This window comes from Trichechus manatus, unplaced genomic scaffold, assembly GCF_000243295.1.
Source record: "Trichechus manatus latirostris isolate Lorelei unplaced genomic scaffold, TriManLat1.0 scaffold00067, whole genome shotgun sequence".
NCBI lineage: Eukaryota > Metazoa > Chordata > Mammalia > Sirenia > Trichechidae > Trichechus > Trichechus manatus.
Genome location: NW_004444003.1, coordinates 6,259,364 through 6,274,909, shown reverse-complemented (window position 1 = coordinate 6,274,909; position 15,546 = coordinate 6,259,364). Strand labels below are relative to the sequence as shown.

At 40.8% G+C, this 15,546-nt stretch overlaps 1 protein-coding gene across 16 annotated transcripts in view; it reads left to right on the top strand.

Moving 5' to 3' along the window:
- CELF2 (CUGBP Elav-like family member 2) overlaps positions 1–15,546 on the top strand; it is a 389,761-nt gene that overhangs the window by 294,445 nt on the left and 79,770 nt on the right. For all 16 annotated transcript variants that reach the window (XM_023734375.1, XM_004379694.2, XM_023734378.1 and 13 more), the window contains 2 exons: positions 485–533; positions 10,216–10,350. In XM_023734375.1, the coding sequence (XP_023590143.1) occupies positions 485–533; positions 10,216–10,350 (184 nt within the window). The remainder of the gene's footprint in view (positions 1–484; positions 534–10,215; positions 10,351–15,546) is intronic.

Here is a 15,546-nt window from a genome sequence, read left to right as displayed (position 1 = left end):
ATAATACAGTAAAAGTAACTTAACATTCTTTGTAGCACATCCATGCTTTGATTGCTATGCACTTTACATGCATTTTCTCATGACCCTACTATTTCACAGGTGAGGAAACTGAAGCTCAGAGAAGTTAAGACACTTGCCCAAGGTCATATTTGTAGCTATTTCTAATGGCAGACTCGGGATAAACTATAGGATAGAGGCAGAAACTATGTTGCGTGGCAGAACCAGCTTTCAAACTCAAGTCCCACTCCAAAGCCCAAGCTTTTAAATACTGTGTTACAGTGCTCCGTGACATAAAAGGATTATATTCCTGACCATAAAACACAGGCTTGCATTTTAACGTAGTTAATTTAACTAGGAGGAGTCTTGTCATTACTTACGTGCCCTTTTAACATCATCAGAGCTCAAGATTAATAGTATCAGATTTCTAGAGACTGTGTTTACAGTTATTCAGTCTGCCTTTACTTTCTCACTTTTGTATTTTTAGATGCATCATCCCATTCAGATGAAACCGGCAGACAGTGAAAAGTCAAACGGTAGGTGATAACCAACTGTCTCATTTAATAATGTCTGTTTCTTTAAAAAGTCAAACGGGAGAGGGAGGAGCCAGCCCCCCGTTGCTTTTGCTCTCAGAAAGGCTGAAAGAACTGCTCCAGGAAACTTCTGCTGCAGTTGGCAGGTTGGGAGAAATGCAGACTGGCTCTCCTGCCTCATTTATCTCTGGTGTAAAGATCTGTGAAGGTGTTACAAGTTGTTTTCTATTTTATTCCATTTGGGGCTTGCTGTGTGTAGTGACCCTGTAGCATTGAGTTCTTGTTTATCTCCTCCCACAGAGCAGCATAGAAACACGTGATGGGGAGGAATAACCTTATGTTGTACAGAGAGTGTGAGTGGGAAAGGAATTGTCCATTAAGAATTAAGCTATTTAGAGAGGAGCCCTCCAAGACTGTGGCTTCTGGACACCCTTCTAACTCAGACTTGAAGCCACTCCCGAAGTTCATCTTTCAGCCAGAGATTAGGCAGGCCTGTTTAAGACAGACGTGCTTCTTAGATCAGTCAAGTATACGAAATCAAATGAGCAACACCTGCACACGAAAAAAAGCCAAGAAGGCAGGCGGGGACAGGAGAACTGGACAAATGAACGCGATGAACCGGGGTGGGAAGGTAAAGGGGGAGAGTGCTAACACAATGCGAATTTGCAGCCAAGTCATGAAAAAGTTGGTGTATAAATTTTTGAATGAGAAACTAATCTGCTCTGTAAACTTTCACTTAAATCACAAAAAAAAAAAAAAAGAATTAGGCTGTATACATTTTTTTCCTCTTCCATTTGTTCCTCTTTGGCATGAAGACTGTCTTATTGTACTCTTCTCTAAATTGTGCCAATACATTTGCATCAGAATTCATTCAGAATGCAGTCTGCTGATTAAATAAACGTACACTCAGTGCAAAAATATGCATTTTATGAGGTCCATGAAATAATTGGGATTTGCCTCTCCGGGACGGGTGAGGGTTGATAGCCATATTTCTCACTTTAAGTTTTTACTTCCATTCATACAAACCTTCTGTCCCTGTTTTGTTCTTTTAATTTACTGAAATGTTTGTTAAAGGAATCTTCTGCGTTCCTAGACCGCAGAGCTTCTCTGTCCCACAAGACTGACATAATCAGCACTGTTTCCTTCCAACAGACAGTTTTGCACCTCATTAATTAGTAATCAGGGCAGAAGCCATGCACTTAGAGATCTACATATCTGCAAATGTAAATTATGGTTGGGCTCTAAATCTCTCCACAAGGTATTTTTTGCTAATTGTAGTACATCGCATCTTCTGGCTTCTCCACAGACTAGAAAGTTTTGAAGAAAATTGGAAGTCACATTGAGGTACTGTTAGCACTTGATTTGTCAGAGCTTTGCCATACTGGAGAGTAGGCTTTGGGCTTTACCCACCATCTTCTCACAGCCCCATACTTTTCTTAGAGTTTGTTCCCTTTATCCTATACTACTTTTATCACACACATGAAATATAGTGTCAGAAGTTCTAAAATCTGCCATTACTTTGTTGTAGGATCTTGTTCATTTCTTTATTTAACAATTATTCATTGATTACTTGTGTTGAGCATTTTGCTAGGTGCTGGGACTTCAACAGGGAATTTCAAGAAGAAACAGAAAATACTGCAAAAGACTCTGTCTTTGCCTTCATCGAACTTATATTCAGTCTACTGACTTTAAATGTCTAATACTCAAACACTGAACTTTATTTAATCTTATCATTCATCAGATGGGAATAATGGTATCTGCCTTACACAGATTGGCTTTTTGTTTTTGATTTTTACACTAAATAAGATGTTTATGAAAGTGCTTTGTAAATGATGGAGCACTTCTGTAAAACATTGATTGTTGTTATCACCTAGATTTTCCCCTGGCTTCATAGGGTTCTACGTTGAGCATGTCTGCTTAATGCAGAAGGCCATTATACCCCTTCTGATTTCCTGAGCCCTTTTGCCCCAGAGGTGTACATTTGGGGTCTGTTCTGTTTCTCATGGGAGAGAGGATAGATGAATCTTGTATTGTGGTTCATCTTGGAGCTTCTGGCCACCAAAAGATACTCCCTGTCCTTTGGCCCCATAATTCCCCAAACTGTGTCAAGACAAAGGCCATGGAATGAAAGTCTGTGGGAAAGGGTCCATCTTCCTTCTGAACCTTAGGTTGTAGTTATACAACTGTGAGGAATTAGAGAACTGAGTTGAGAACTGAAAGACCCAAATAGTTGAACGATGAAGGGTTCTTCTCTTACATTTTCTACTGTGCAGCTATAAACCCTGACTTAGGGAATATGTTTCGTAGCCTGAGTGCCAGGATGTTTCAGAGTGGTTTGTTGTCCTTGCTGTCCAGTGTCTATTCTGGGCACTGAGGGTAATGTTCAGATCTAGAACCACAGCAACAGAATAAAACTACCATGGGTGCACCCAGTTTTGCCTGATCTCAAAAGCCAAGCAGGATTGGACACTGTAATTTGCTAGGATGAGAAGATACCTAAAAACACCATATTTAAGGAGACAACAAAGGGTAGCAGTTAAAAGATACTTTGAGAAGGCTGGATTTGACTCCTAGCATCCTTGGACAAGTTACTTATCCTCATGAGCCCCAGTGTCTTAGCTGTAAGATGGGTCTACAGTAGTCTATAATCTTAACTGTTTCTGTAGCGCCTAGCTTACAAGGTCGTTTGAGGATTACATGATCTAATATCTGTAAAGAGCTTAGCATAATACTTGGCACATGGTAAATATTCAATATGTGTGGAGTTACTAAATAATGGTGTGACTCCGGCCAGCTGAGGTAGCTGCGGGTTTCTGTCTGAGCAGCAGAGGCTGGCATGTCCAGACTTAGGCTGTTCACACCAACCCAGAAGTCTGTACATATGAATGAAAACTTCAAATTTAGTTGGGCCAGTTCTCCTTTTGCTTTGTGCATTGACTTTCATTTCCTGAGTTTCCAGTATGAAAGGTCAGAAAGTATAAATGGACTGAAAGCGGCTTTTAAAGGGCTCTTCTTTATAGAGGCTCAAATGCACGTCACCTTGCATAGACGTGAGCAGGTTTCAAGGTTCTCTTTGGACCTGATTGAGGAATCAAGAGAAAAGTATAATTTTATAAAGCAAGTAATAAAAGGTGGGAGCCTTTTCTGATTTCACAAGGCATTTTTGACAGGTAAGCAGTTTCATAAGTTCAAAGAGCACAAAGATTTCTGTGACTCAGATGCTCTATCTCTTGCAACTGTGAAAGTCTTAACAAGCTCTAATTGCACTTTTATTGAGTTTGCTGACATTTATGGATAGCACAAAGGACTCATCACAGTTAGACAGTTACTGTCTTCATTATCAGTATGTTCAGATTTCTAAAACTTTATTTGCTGAGCACGAAAGGGCTGCTAATCACATATTAATTAGTGATGGACAGATAATTCGAAAAAAGCAATCACCTTTTTAAGCCTTTGTCCATCTAGAGATTCTGGCAAAATGAACCTCTGAGGTGAGCCCAGAAATGTTAGATTGCACTTATATTAGCCCTGCACTTCAGTATTTTTTTGAACAGGCTTCCTAAACCTCCACTACTTCCTATACCCAATGCCGTCAAGTCTTTTCCAACTCATAGCAACCCTATAGGACAGAGTAGAACTGCCCCATAGGGTTTCCAAGGAGCAGCTGGTGGATTCGACTACTGACCTCTTGGTAAGCAGCGGAGCTCTTAACCTCTGTGCCATCAGGATTCTATGACTTCCCACAGCCTGCCCTTTAAATTGGCTCTGGTTTAAGCTGCAGTTTCTACACATTTATGCAGACTCACAGCATTTTACTTCCTGCCCACGTGCTTCTACAGTGCCAGGTGTCAAAAAGACAAAAAAAAGTCTCACTCTAGATAAGCAATAAAATGTCAGGGCCTTCAAGAACACACTGAACAAATAACCCAAATTGGGGAGCGCTTATTTCAACAAAATCCAACTTTTTTTTATTATTTTTCCATTGCAGAGCGTTTGGGTGATGGTAAAGGAAGGGCATCGAAGGAGGTGTTGATTTGGAGTACCAGTGTAAACTAGCACATAGTTCCTCTTTTTCATGCTGTATACCATCGGAGGGCCTGTTTTCCAGCTTTTACTCTGCTATTGCTATTCAAATAGAGGCACCAGCTGTGCAAGATTGAAAATGAAAAGCAGTTGCTGGGTCTGAAGTTTGTCTAGCAGTGAGTGATAGAAATAGCATAGAGGTTGCCTCCAGTATCTGTGCTAGGGGTCCCTGTGGCTGTAACCAGTCTTCACTATGGTGTCGTGCTCCTTGTAAAGAGGATTGTTTTTTACTCTGTAGACAGAGCATAAATCCATCCTGCTTTAACCCTCCAACCTCGCAACTTGTCAGGGGTCCTGAAAGCCTAGAATCCAGAAATGCCATTTCAGCCCACTTTCTCTTTTCTCAAGGCTTCTGAATCCTCCAGTGTCAATGCGTCAAGTTCGGAGCTAGAAGGAGTCAAGATAACTAAATATTGTCGAGTGAGGGTGAAGACCTGCAAATCCTCCATTAAAAATAGGAACCATGAGGTGTTTCCATCCATTCACTTTCTTATTTACTGGAAGATGAAGAAATAATTCTGAAATTCAAAGTGGAGGGACTCACAGATTTGGAGGCAGTAATTAAATGCCATATGTTAGCACTAACACATTGAAAAGTTGTTAATTAATTCAGGCAGCCCTGAATCCAGGTGTGACTTTGACAGATTGTACACTAGGGTGTTAGCACAGATTTACAATTGGAGATTTTTTAAAAATGAAGTTCTATTCCCCTAACTTTAAAAAAATGTCACGACTTATAAAGTATTAACCCTTATTCATTTATGCTATGGAAGGAGAGGTTTACATGGTCACTAATCTGAAACATCTTTCAGCTTGGTATTGTTATTGGAGGTAATCCCATCTGTGTAGCACTTCGTGCTTAAAAGTATCTTCTCCTACTCATTGATTGGTAATCCTAGAGGATGGTAGATTTTTTTCCCTAGAGGGTAGGGACTTTTGCTTCTAATTCTTTTTTTTTTTTTAATTCCCCTAAGCACCTAGATGCTATGAGTTGGAATCAACTCTACAGCACTGGGAAGCAGCTAGTAGAATACCATGAACGTAATAGGTTTATTTAACCAATTGGCATTCATGTGGATTGAAAAAAATTAAATGAGATACTTGCTGCCTCTGAATACTTAGGAAAAACTCACGAGGAAATTTTGTCAAAAATTTAATTTAAAAAAAAAGGTGAACTAAAGATAACTGTGTTTGTTAAAATATTTACAAAGCTATTAGGAATCCGTGGGATGGGAATCACTGGAATAAATTTTATGAATACATTTTCACTGGAAAATCAGGAAAGCTCAAGGGAGAGGAAAGCTGGATATATTTAATCATCCCCATTTTTTCATTAAAACAAACATGGCCTGACTGTTAAAACTATGGAGCAACTTTGGCTAATAAAAATTACTAATGTCCGGCTTCCTTTACGCAGGGTCATGCACATGCAACATACACACATACACACATACACACACACACATACACACACACACAGAAGAACAAAATGAGCAGCACTAGTAGCGCACAAGAAATTTTAAAGGATGACCTATTTCCAATGCACTTCATTGAAAGCCACTGTACTTTTAATTAACATATGGATTGCATAAGTTTCCATTTTTTCTTAGATAATACTTGTTAAAAAAAAATGTGAAAGTTATCATCTCCTTAACTGTCTGAGTTTACCTTTACTGATGGCTTAGGAAGTTAGGATTTCTTCTTAAGCAGTTTCCATTTTCTTAATATGCATCTTAAGGAGAAAAAAAATCATTTTTAGCCTACTCGGGAGCTACATGTTTAATTTACTATAACATCACCCTGCAGCTCAAAATCTGCAAATCGTTTTTGTTAAGTGCCATAATTATAGGTTTACCAGTGAAACCAAGGATCAATTGGGAATTTATCATTTGCTTTTGTTTAAAAGAACTAGAACCAGATTCTTTAGGATATGATGAAATAAAAGGTTTTTTTTTTTGAACTCTCATAAAGATACCAGCCCTAGTTTCCTTGGGGTAGGAGTCTCAGAGATGAGAAGGAAGAAAGGGTAAGGCAAGTACAAACTAGAAGTTTTTCCCTCCCTGCTTAGTCCCCTTTCAGTCGGTTCCATCCTTCCCATTCAAGGGAATGTCACATCCTTGCAGGACCTCACCAGAGTCCTACATGCTAAGGAATCCAAATATCACAGATAGCCCATAGCTGCCCTGATTTGGGAGATCACAAAGACTCCCATCAGAAAGAAAGCTCCTTGTCCCAGGTACCCGATACTGCTAAAGCTTGGATAATTGTTGCACCAACTCTGCCCTTGACTTCCTATGTTTTCACCACTTCACAGTAGGTGATTGGTAGTTCGCCTGCTGTGAAAGAAGAAAAAAGAACTTTAACATTTTTCATCCACTTAAAGGAAGACAGGTCCTCAACAGCCTCCCTCTCAGGAATAAGAGCCAACAATGCCCATCACCCATGTCTACTTTTGATGAGTTTCAACAGACGCAATGATCTTTGACTTTCTCTTACTTATATATTGAGCTCCTTCTCTACACATGGAGCAGAAAATACTGCCTATTGTACCAAGTCAGGCTGCCTTCCTCCATCTACCCCAAGTACAGTTCTTATTTATTCATGACTCTGTCCCTGCCTAGTTAGTGTGTTGTTTTTTCCTGTGTCTCTACCAACCTGAATATGACCCTGCCTGTGCTTTTTAAGGAGCCCTAGTGACCTAGTGCTCAAGAGCTTGGCTGCTGACCAAAAGATCGACAGTTCAAATACCAGCTGCTTTTTGGAAACCCTATGGGATGGTTCTGCTCTGTCCTGTAGGGTAGTTGTGAGTCAGAATTGACTTGACAGCAATGGGTCTGGTTTGGTTTTTTATGGTTCTTAAAGTCCAACCTGAATTTCACAACTTCCATTAAGTTGTTCTCAAATACTTTGGTACATAATTCATACTTTACAAGTATTGGGGAATTGTGGTTTCAACCTGTATTCCTTGAATCCTTAGAGTCTGTCACAGTTGTCTTAGGAGTTGTCACAAATGTGGAGAAAGAAGCTGCACAGAAGCAATTCTGAGTACTGCTCCCCAACAACCTCCCGGACCTCCTCAAGTGCTCTCGTCAACTAGAGCATAGAGCTGAACTGTCTTCTCTCTGTTGCTGAGCCACCTTATCTCCATTGCTTAAGAAAGAGAAAGAAAAGAGAAAAAGAATAGAGTTTAAACCTTCATTTTACAGTGATAAAACTGAGGTCCACAGAGGTCAGGTAATTCTCCAAGGTCACACATCAAATTAATGGCGGAGCTGGAACTAAGACCTTGGTCTCCTAATTATAGCCATTGCTCTTCGCTTTAAGCGTCGTCTGCCTCTTCTGAACTTGGAGAAAACTCAGTGAAGTGAAAAGAACACTGAGCTGCAAGTAGGCTATCGAGTTGTGGTCCAGGTTAGGCCACATACTTGCTAAATGACCGAAGGCAAGTGCCTTCCCCCTGCCAGACCTTGGGGCTCTCTTTTAGGTTAGACAACACATCTCTCAAGTCTCTTTCTTCTGGTCTGGGATTCTGTAACAAGGAGCATTTAACTATTTCATTTAGACCCTTCAGAGCTGTGCCATCTAATATAGTAGCCACTAATCACATTTGGGAGCCCTAGTGGTGCACTGGTCCAAAGCTATGGCTGCTAACCAAAAGATCAGCAGTTCGAATCCACCAGCCTCTCCTTGGAAACCCTATGGGGCAGTCCTCCTCTGTCCTGCGGGGTCACTATGAGTCAGACTCATCTGGATGGCAACAGGTTAACCACATTTGATGATTTAAATTTACGGTGGCTGTGTGGTGCACACACTTAAGCACTCAACTGCTAGCTGAAAGGTTGGTGGTTCGAACCCATCCAGAGGTGCCTCAGAAGACAGGCCTGGTGATCTTCTTCCAAAAGGTTACATCTTTGAAAACCCATGAAGCAGTTCTACTTTGCACACAGGGGGTCACCATGAGTTGGAATCTACTCAACAGCAAACAATAACAAATTAATAAAAATTAACTAATGTTAAAAATTAAGTTCCTCAGCTGCACTAGCCACGTTTCAGGTTCTCAGTAGGCACATGTGGCTAGTAGTAGCTAGCGGTTTGGACAGCACAGACATAGAACTTTTCTGATACCTCAGAGAGTTCTATTGCACAATGCTGCTTCAGAGTATAGCACGCGGTGTTATTTAACTGCTTCGTGAATAAATCTTCTATACCCAGCTCCTGGAGGGCATAGGCCATGTACTTTAACCCAGGTGTCCCCAGAAGCACCTGGCCCTAGTAAGTCTGGAATAAATGCTTGTTGTTTAAATGAAAATGAGACACACACTGTCCACGAAAGGAATAGGAGAAACAGAAATAAAATCTATCAAAACACAAATTACAAGAATATAAAACAAAAGTTTATATACAAGTGACTGACGGCGGAGCCTTTGCCCTAAACCAGGGCTCTTTTTTTAGTGCTGGTACGACCAGCTATCTTTTTTTTTTTTTTTTTTAATCTGAGAAATGAAACAATAGGAAGTAAGCAAGACTTCTCCCCTTGGGCTTCTCCTAAAAAAGACTCCAATAGTTGTCGTCCTGAAATCAGTTTATAACCTAGTTTTTAAAGCTGAATGTAGGCCAGGTATTCTGAGCATAAGCATGTAGATGGTGAGAAAAAGCTCCCAGGCCATCTGAGGTAAAACTTCCCCCGTCTCAGGTTCCAATCATCCAAGTTTGCTTGTCATTGGCCATGATACCTAAAACGTGTTTGTGTGCATCAGGAATCCTACCTCCAAGTGATTAGAATAGTATTCCCTCCTTTTTCTTTGTTGTGTTGTTGTTGTTGCTTTGAAGGGTTTCACTCTGAGATGGCCATCCTAAAATGATTCTCAAATAGCAGCAGCCCCGTTCTCTTAACGAGCATTGGCTTCCTCTTTAGTTGTACCACAGAGAACCACATGTGTTGTCCTGGTTAGAGCCATGTAGGTAATACTGTGAAAGGAGGTAGTTTACCAGCTATCCAGAGAAATGAGAATTTCTCTTACTTGTTATTCCTGCCTAGATCAGTGGGGCTGAAGCTATGTAAAATAGGGGGAGGAAAATGTTTTCTCCCCTTGAATGCTTTGTTAAAAGTTTGTCCACTAATTCCACTACATCCGTTCCTGTTGTTTTTCCTCTCCTGACCTTTCCCTTTCCCTGTCACTCAAGTTAAAAGAACATCTACAAAAACCCAAATTAAAATCTGTATCTGAAAACAATTCTACATCTCACAGCAGAATGGTAGTGTTTAGCAATTACACAGTACTTCACAATGCTAGTAAACACATTACTGTTAGTTTCCAAGTGGAGGGAAAAATGTAACAACAGGTGTGCTGTGTCCTATTAAGATGTCTGATTAGTAATAACAAGTTTACAAAGTGATGAAATATTCAGGAAGGGTAAGGTGGAAGAGAAGAGGCAAGATGGGGTGCGTGGAGGAAGGAAGGCTGACTGTTGGTACGAAGGGTTAGCCTTAGGACCTGTGTTCAGTCTCCTGGCTGGGACTTGGTTTGATGTGGTGATGAAGCATTGATTATAAGAAGAAAGATGAAATGGCCTTTGCTTATTCATTATTTTTATCTCCTAGCTGTGGAAGACAGAAAATTGTTCATAGGAATGGTTTCGAAGAAATGTAATGAGAATGATATCAGGGTGATGTTTTCTCCATTTGGCCAGATAGAAGAATGCCGGATTCTCCGGGGACCCGATGGGCTGAGTCGAGGTGAGTGTGCTGTCTATAAAGTCTCCTTCCTTAACTGTTAATTGGAACTCTGTGTCACAGTCAAGGTAGATGTAGCGATCACATATAGCAAGAGGTTACTCTGTAATATGTCCCATGTGATAAAGTTATCCAGCCTGAACTTTTCACCGTACCTGAAATGATCAGCTTTTATTTCTCAAGTTGAGAAGGTCGTGGTGCCAGCATATTAGCTCAGGTTATCACTGTCAGATGGAAGGCTGACAGGCTGCCCTATCAGTGCACATTCCTGTTCAGTCTCCAAATGAAGATTTGGGGGTAAGAGGGCAAGGGGGAGATGTGGAGGATGAGAAAGAAAATTTGTTGCTTTCATCTCAGTCTTGAGGTTTTCTGCCTGTGCCTGAAAGAAATGTTAAGAGTATTGTCCTCTTGACAGTAATACAACCCAAAAAAAAATGTCAGTGTTCACATGTAGCACAGAGCAGGTATGGACTGAGAGTAACTGGGCCTGTCTCGTGGTATGAGCGTCTTATTTCAAAGAACAAAACTCTGGAGTCCTGAGCACAGGGAGTCCTTTAAGTGACAGAGAAATGACTTGGTCCTGAAGAAGATTGTAGGTTCTTCTTCCCCACCATGAGAGAAGCAAAGGCAGTGGCTCAGCGCGTTGATGAAAACCAGTATTTTTGCAAAGCAGCTATACAAAATAGTCGGAAATAACTGTTCTCTTTCCATGATTGCCTCCCTCTTTGACAATGCCACATACCTCCTTCCTTAAACCACTCATAAAGGTTGACACTGAGTGTTAACAATTGTCTGACTACAGTTTCCTGCATCAGTCCAGAGAGGCAGAAATGAAAGTACATGTGTCTGACATATTGCTCAATTCTTATCAGAAATCCATGTCTTTGCAACATGAAGGAGATTTCGTTCTGTTATTAATCGAATTATCAGTGCAGTTGCCATGGACCTAGTTAGGAGCTTCTTTTCCTTCTCAGCATCAGGTTCCGGGACAGCACTGCTACCCCAAACCACGCGTTGAAAGAAAACGTTGGGCCATAAGTCCCCAGGCACTAATTTTCGCCCATCTCACTAGTTTTACCTAAATTCAGTGCCATGTGAGGAAGAACATTTGTTCTTTTTGACTTTTAGACATAAAGCTTCATGGTGTCAGCTGCTAGAACTGAAAGCACGGAGAACAAAAGTTCTCCACCTACGTCCACCTCCAGAGCCCCAAAATGGGAGGTACTCTAGGGGAAAACTAGAAGGAGATGGAACAACTCTCAGCTTGTGATTTCCTATATTTTCTTCTGAAGGTGGTTAAAAAAAGAGAGCGGAGAGAGGCATGGAATCACAGCTTAAGCATTCGTTAACAATTCTGAAATTCTTGTTACTTAACACTCACTGAAAACATGTGATTCTCTAAAAACTTGAGCATGATCCCTAAACAGCAGGTCCAGTGCCTCACACTAATCTATAGCTTAGCTACCTGTGCTGGTATCAGTGTCAACCAATATCTTCCGTCAGTCTTGTGGACCGCATGACCTCTGGCTCCCGTATAACCTCACAGCAGAGGGAGACTGGGGTTTCCATCCCAGCGTCCTTTGTGCCATCTTAGCAAGTTCAAGCCATGAGAGCTTCTAATCATTTCTGATCATCTGATTCTATTGCAGGTGTAGCATATATGTCCACTTAGGCAGGCAAACCAGGCAAGAGACTATGGTAGGAAAAGGCAGTGTAGCTAAATGAAGAATAAAAGATGTAGGGAAGACACGCTAGTATTTTTGGATTCTCTTTTCTGCTGTCGATTTAGATCACTATTCGCTCCTGTAATTATCTTCCGTAGCACTTCTGTGTTATCATTGTATTTTCCTTTCCTCAAAGCATAGCACGGAGAAAAGACAGAAAGAAGGGCCTTAAATTAACCATGGTGGAATTCGTAGTGGCTTAGAAGCCAGTGACCCCAAGTTCCAGGCCCAGAACTTCTACTGACAAGAAATGTAACCTTAGTCAATTCATTTTCCTATCTCTGTCTCTCAGTTTCCCCATTTGTAAATGACAGCAGTAAAAATATCTGCCTTGCTTATCTCATGAGGAATCTTTAGATACTGATGTGATAGCTTTCTGTATAAGCATACCATATGCATGGTCTAGTCGAGAGACCTTGAATGTGAAGTCTGAATGCTTGATTTCTGTCCTCCTTTTGCTTGGCTTGGCTGGTTTATGAAATGGCTCTCTGTCTCACTTTTTCCATCTGTCCAGTGGGGACAGTAATGAGTAGCATCGCTGCCTGCAGCGTTTAGAGCTCCTTGAGCATACATCAGTTATTTCTGTAGATAAGATTTTAAAGCAGCCCAAACTTTCATAGGAAAGAGCAGGACACGTAGTTAACAAGAGAACTTAGCTAATTTGATCTGCCATTTGGTTGATTAACCAGCACTTGACACCAGAAGCAGCCTGTTTCTGAAACAAGTTATGGAACCACTCTCATCAATATTTTATGCAAATGCTGGCTCAATGTAAAGAGCAGAGTACTCCTGCCAGCCGTTTTTTTTTTTTTTTAACAGAAAAGTAATTTCTGGTGAACTGATGAGAATTCCCTATTGCAAAAAAAAAGAAAATACTCATTTGTAACCATTTGTTCTGAAATATAAAGACAGACAGTGGTACAGTTTTCAATTAGCAGGACCCAGGGACTCCTGGGTACAGGGGACTGCTCCTGAATCAGTGTGTTTGTTAAAACAGCAATTCTCTTTCATGCCACTATTTTGCTTTTGTTAAAGAATCGCAGTTTTCAATCAAATATTAATCAGTATCTCCCATTAGTGGCACTGCAGATTAAGGGGGCTCAGCATTTCTGCTCACAGTGCCAACTGCTGGCTCATCTGTTTAAAAAAAATGAATAAATAAAAATTAAGTTAAATGAAACCTGGGTTGTTCTGAAAAGTACCTTTTAATACTAAACCAGGGAAGACAGTATTCAATTAAAAAAAATTAAACAATTTGATTATGATGAGGAACAGGAGCAAATGGGTGGCTCCCTTTTTTCTTTTGCCCAGCTTGGCTACAAGAATAAAGACAAAGGAGGCAATTAGTGCAGTGACTTCCCATAGGTTTCTAATGTCACGTCTTCTCTGCAACATCAGTAGTTTTAATTCGGCCCTACTAGGTATCAGGCTGTGTTTCTCCAGGCATGATCTCCAGCACTGCTCATTGCATCAGAGTCCTGGACTGTTAGCGATGCGGGACCCACAGCTTTGGACCTACCAAGCCCTGCCATACTTTCAGTTAGGATCACTGTCTCGTTTTTTTTATTCGTTTGTTTTTTAAATAATGATCTACATATTGGCAAGAAAGAATATAAAAAAAGGTCTTATCATTACTCACCAGACCTAAGTCTGTGTGCCATGTTCCAGGACAGACACCTTCAGGAAATTGTCATGACTCTGTACATGGGAGGCACCTACCACCTACCAAGCACACTGAAACTACTAAATATACGTTAGGACTCTTCATTGCTTTAGGCAGCGTTGTTGTTGTTGTTCATTGCCATCGAGTCAATTCCGACCCATGGCCACCCCATGTGTGCAGAGTAGAACTGCTCCACAGCAGTTTCATGGTTGTGACCGTTCATAAGAAGATGGCCAGGCCTGTCTTCTGAAGCACCTCTGGGTAGGTTCAAACTGCCAGCTTTTTGGCTGGTAGTCGAGCCCTTAACAGTTTATGCCACCCAAGGACCCCTTTAGGTAGTATGCCCACCTCTAAAGATGCATTTTCCCCTTTGGAGGCAATGACTCATTCTGCTATCTTTTCTAATTTGGAAAACATGGTATTGAGCTGCTTTCGAGCAACTTCATGATACTCAGTTCCTTCGGCAGTGGCGATCAACCTCTTGAGGCCTGCTCTGTGAGCTTTCATTGAGGAAACAAGCAGGATACTGCAAGCCCATATATGGCTGTTCAAAGAAGATGTTTGCTCTCTGAATCAAAGTTTGAGGTTTCGAAGCAATGCACTTGTTTGACAGCGTTCCTTTAGCATGTCGATTTCCTAAAATACCCACATTCTCACTTACCCATAACCCCACAGTCAGAATTGGCTATTTGGGTACAATTTACAGAGTTTTCTGCACCATAGCAACTGAATATCTGTAACTCAGAGACAATGAAGGAGTTTACTTCATTTTTCTTTCCCATAAACTGTAGTCAAATCTTCACTGCCATTTAAGGTAACTTTCTGCTTGTTTAAGAATATTCCAGCTGTGTTTACGGGGTTCCAACATTCTCCTGCCAAAACCCTTGAAAAACAAATTGGCAATATTTTCAGGGATGTTGGGAAGCAAAGACTGGATTTAACCATTAAATCCTCATTTGTTTTCGCTATATCCGAACAGGGCTTTGGCATTTGACTTTTAAAGCATGTACATGGAGAGGACGCAGTTTTGATCACAACAGTTGAGCCTTTCCCACACAGTGCCTGAATATTCAGACATGTGGAAACATTTATCAAATGCCCCCACACCCCCATCCCCAGATACTGACTGCATTTCGTAAAGCTGAAATCTTGTTCTGAATACAGTCTTCCAGTCTCATCTCCATGGTGAAATTTTGCCAGCTATTAAGTATGTCCAAATCTGCACTCAACCTCAGGTGCCATAAATGAATTATCTCTCCATGACAATTTTAAGTAAACTAACCCAACACTGGGGATGAGGCATTAGAGTATTAACTTGTATATCCCAACATTATATTGGTAGCATATTTTTAATAAACTCTGCCACTGCTAAAAAGAGACAGTGAGGAAAAATGGCTGCATCAAGATCTTTATTCAACTGAATACAAATTTATCACAAGTTTTCCATAGGTTGAAATCTCCTTCATGCTGCACAAGTTATTTTAAATGAGGCTTCTTTCAGTTGAAATATAGCAGGCTGCTGCTTCTCTTTTTTTCAAAGAAGTGGCAGAAAAGCAAGAGGCCCTGGCATTGTATGTGCTTTAAACGTTCCTAGACTTCTTTTTTTTTTTGGTGCAGGGCAAGAATTCATCTAGTTCTCTCCAAATTCTCTTGCAGCTGAGACAAAGGTAAAATACCTGAGTTAAGATATCCTTTCAATTGAAATGACAAGTGTAATAGATATATTCCAAAATCTTCTCTGTGACAGGGCTGCTTGCTTTCCTTAGATCCTGTCTGTAGGAGGAAATTACTTTGAGAAACCTTTCCCCAGTC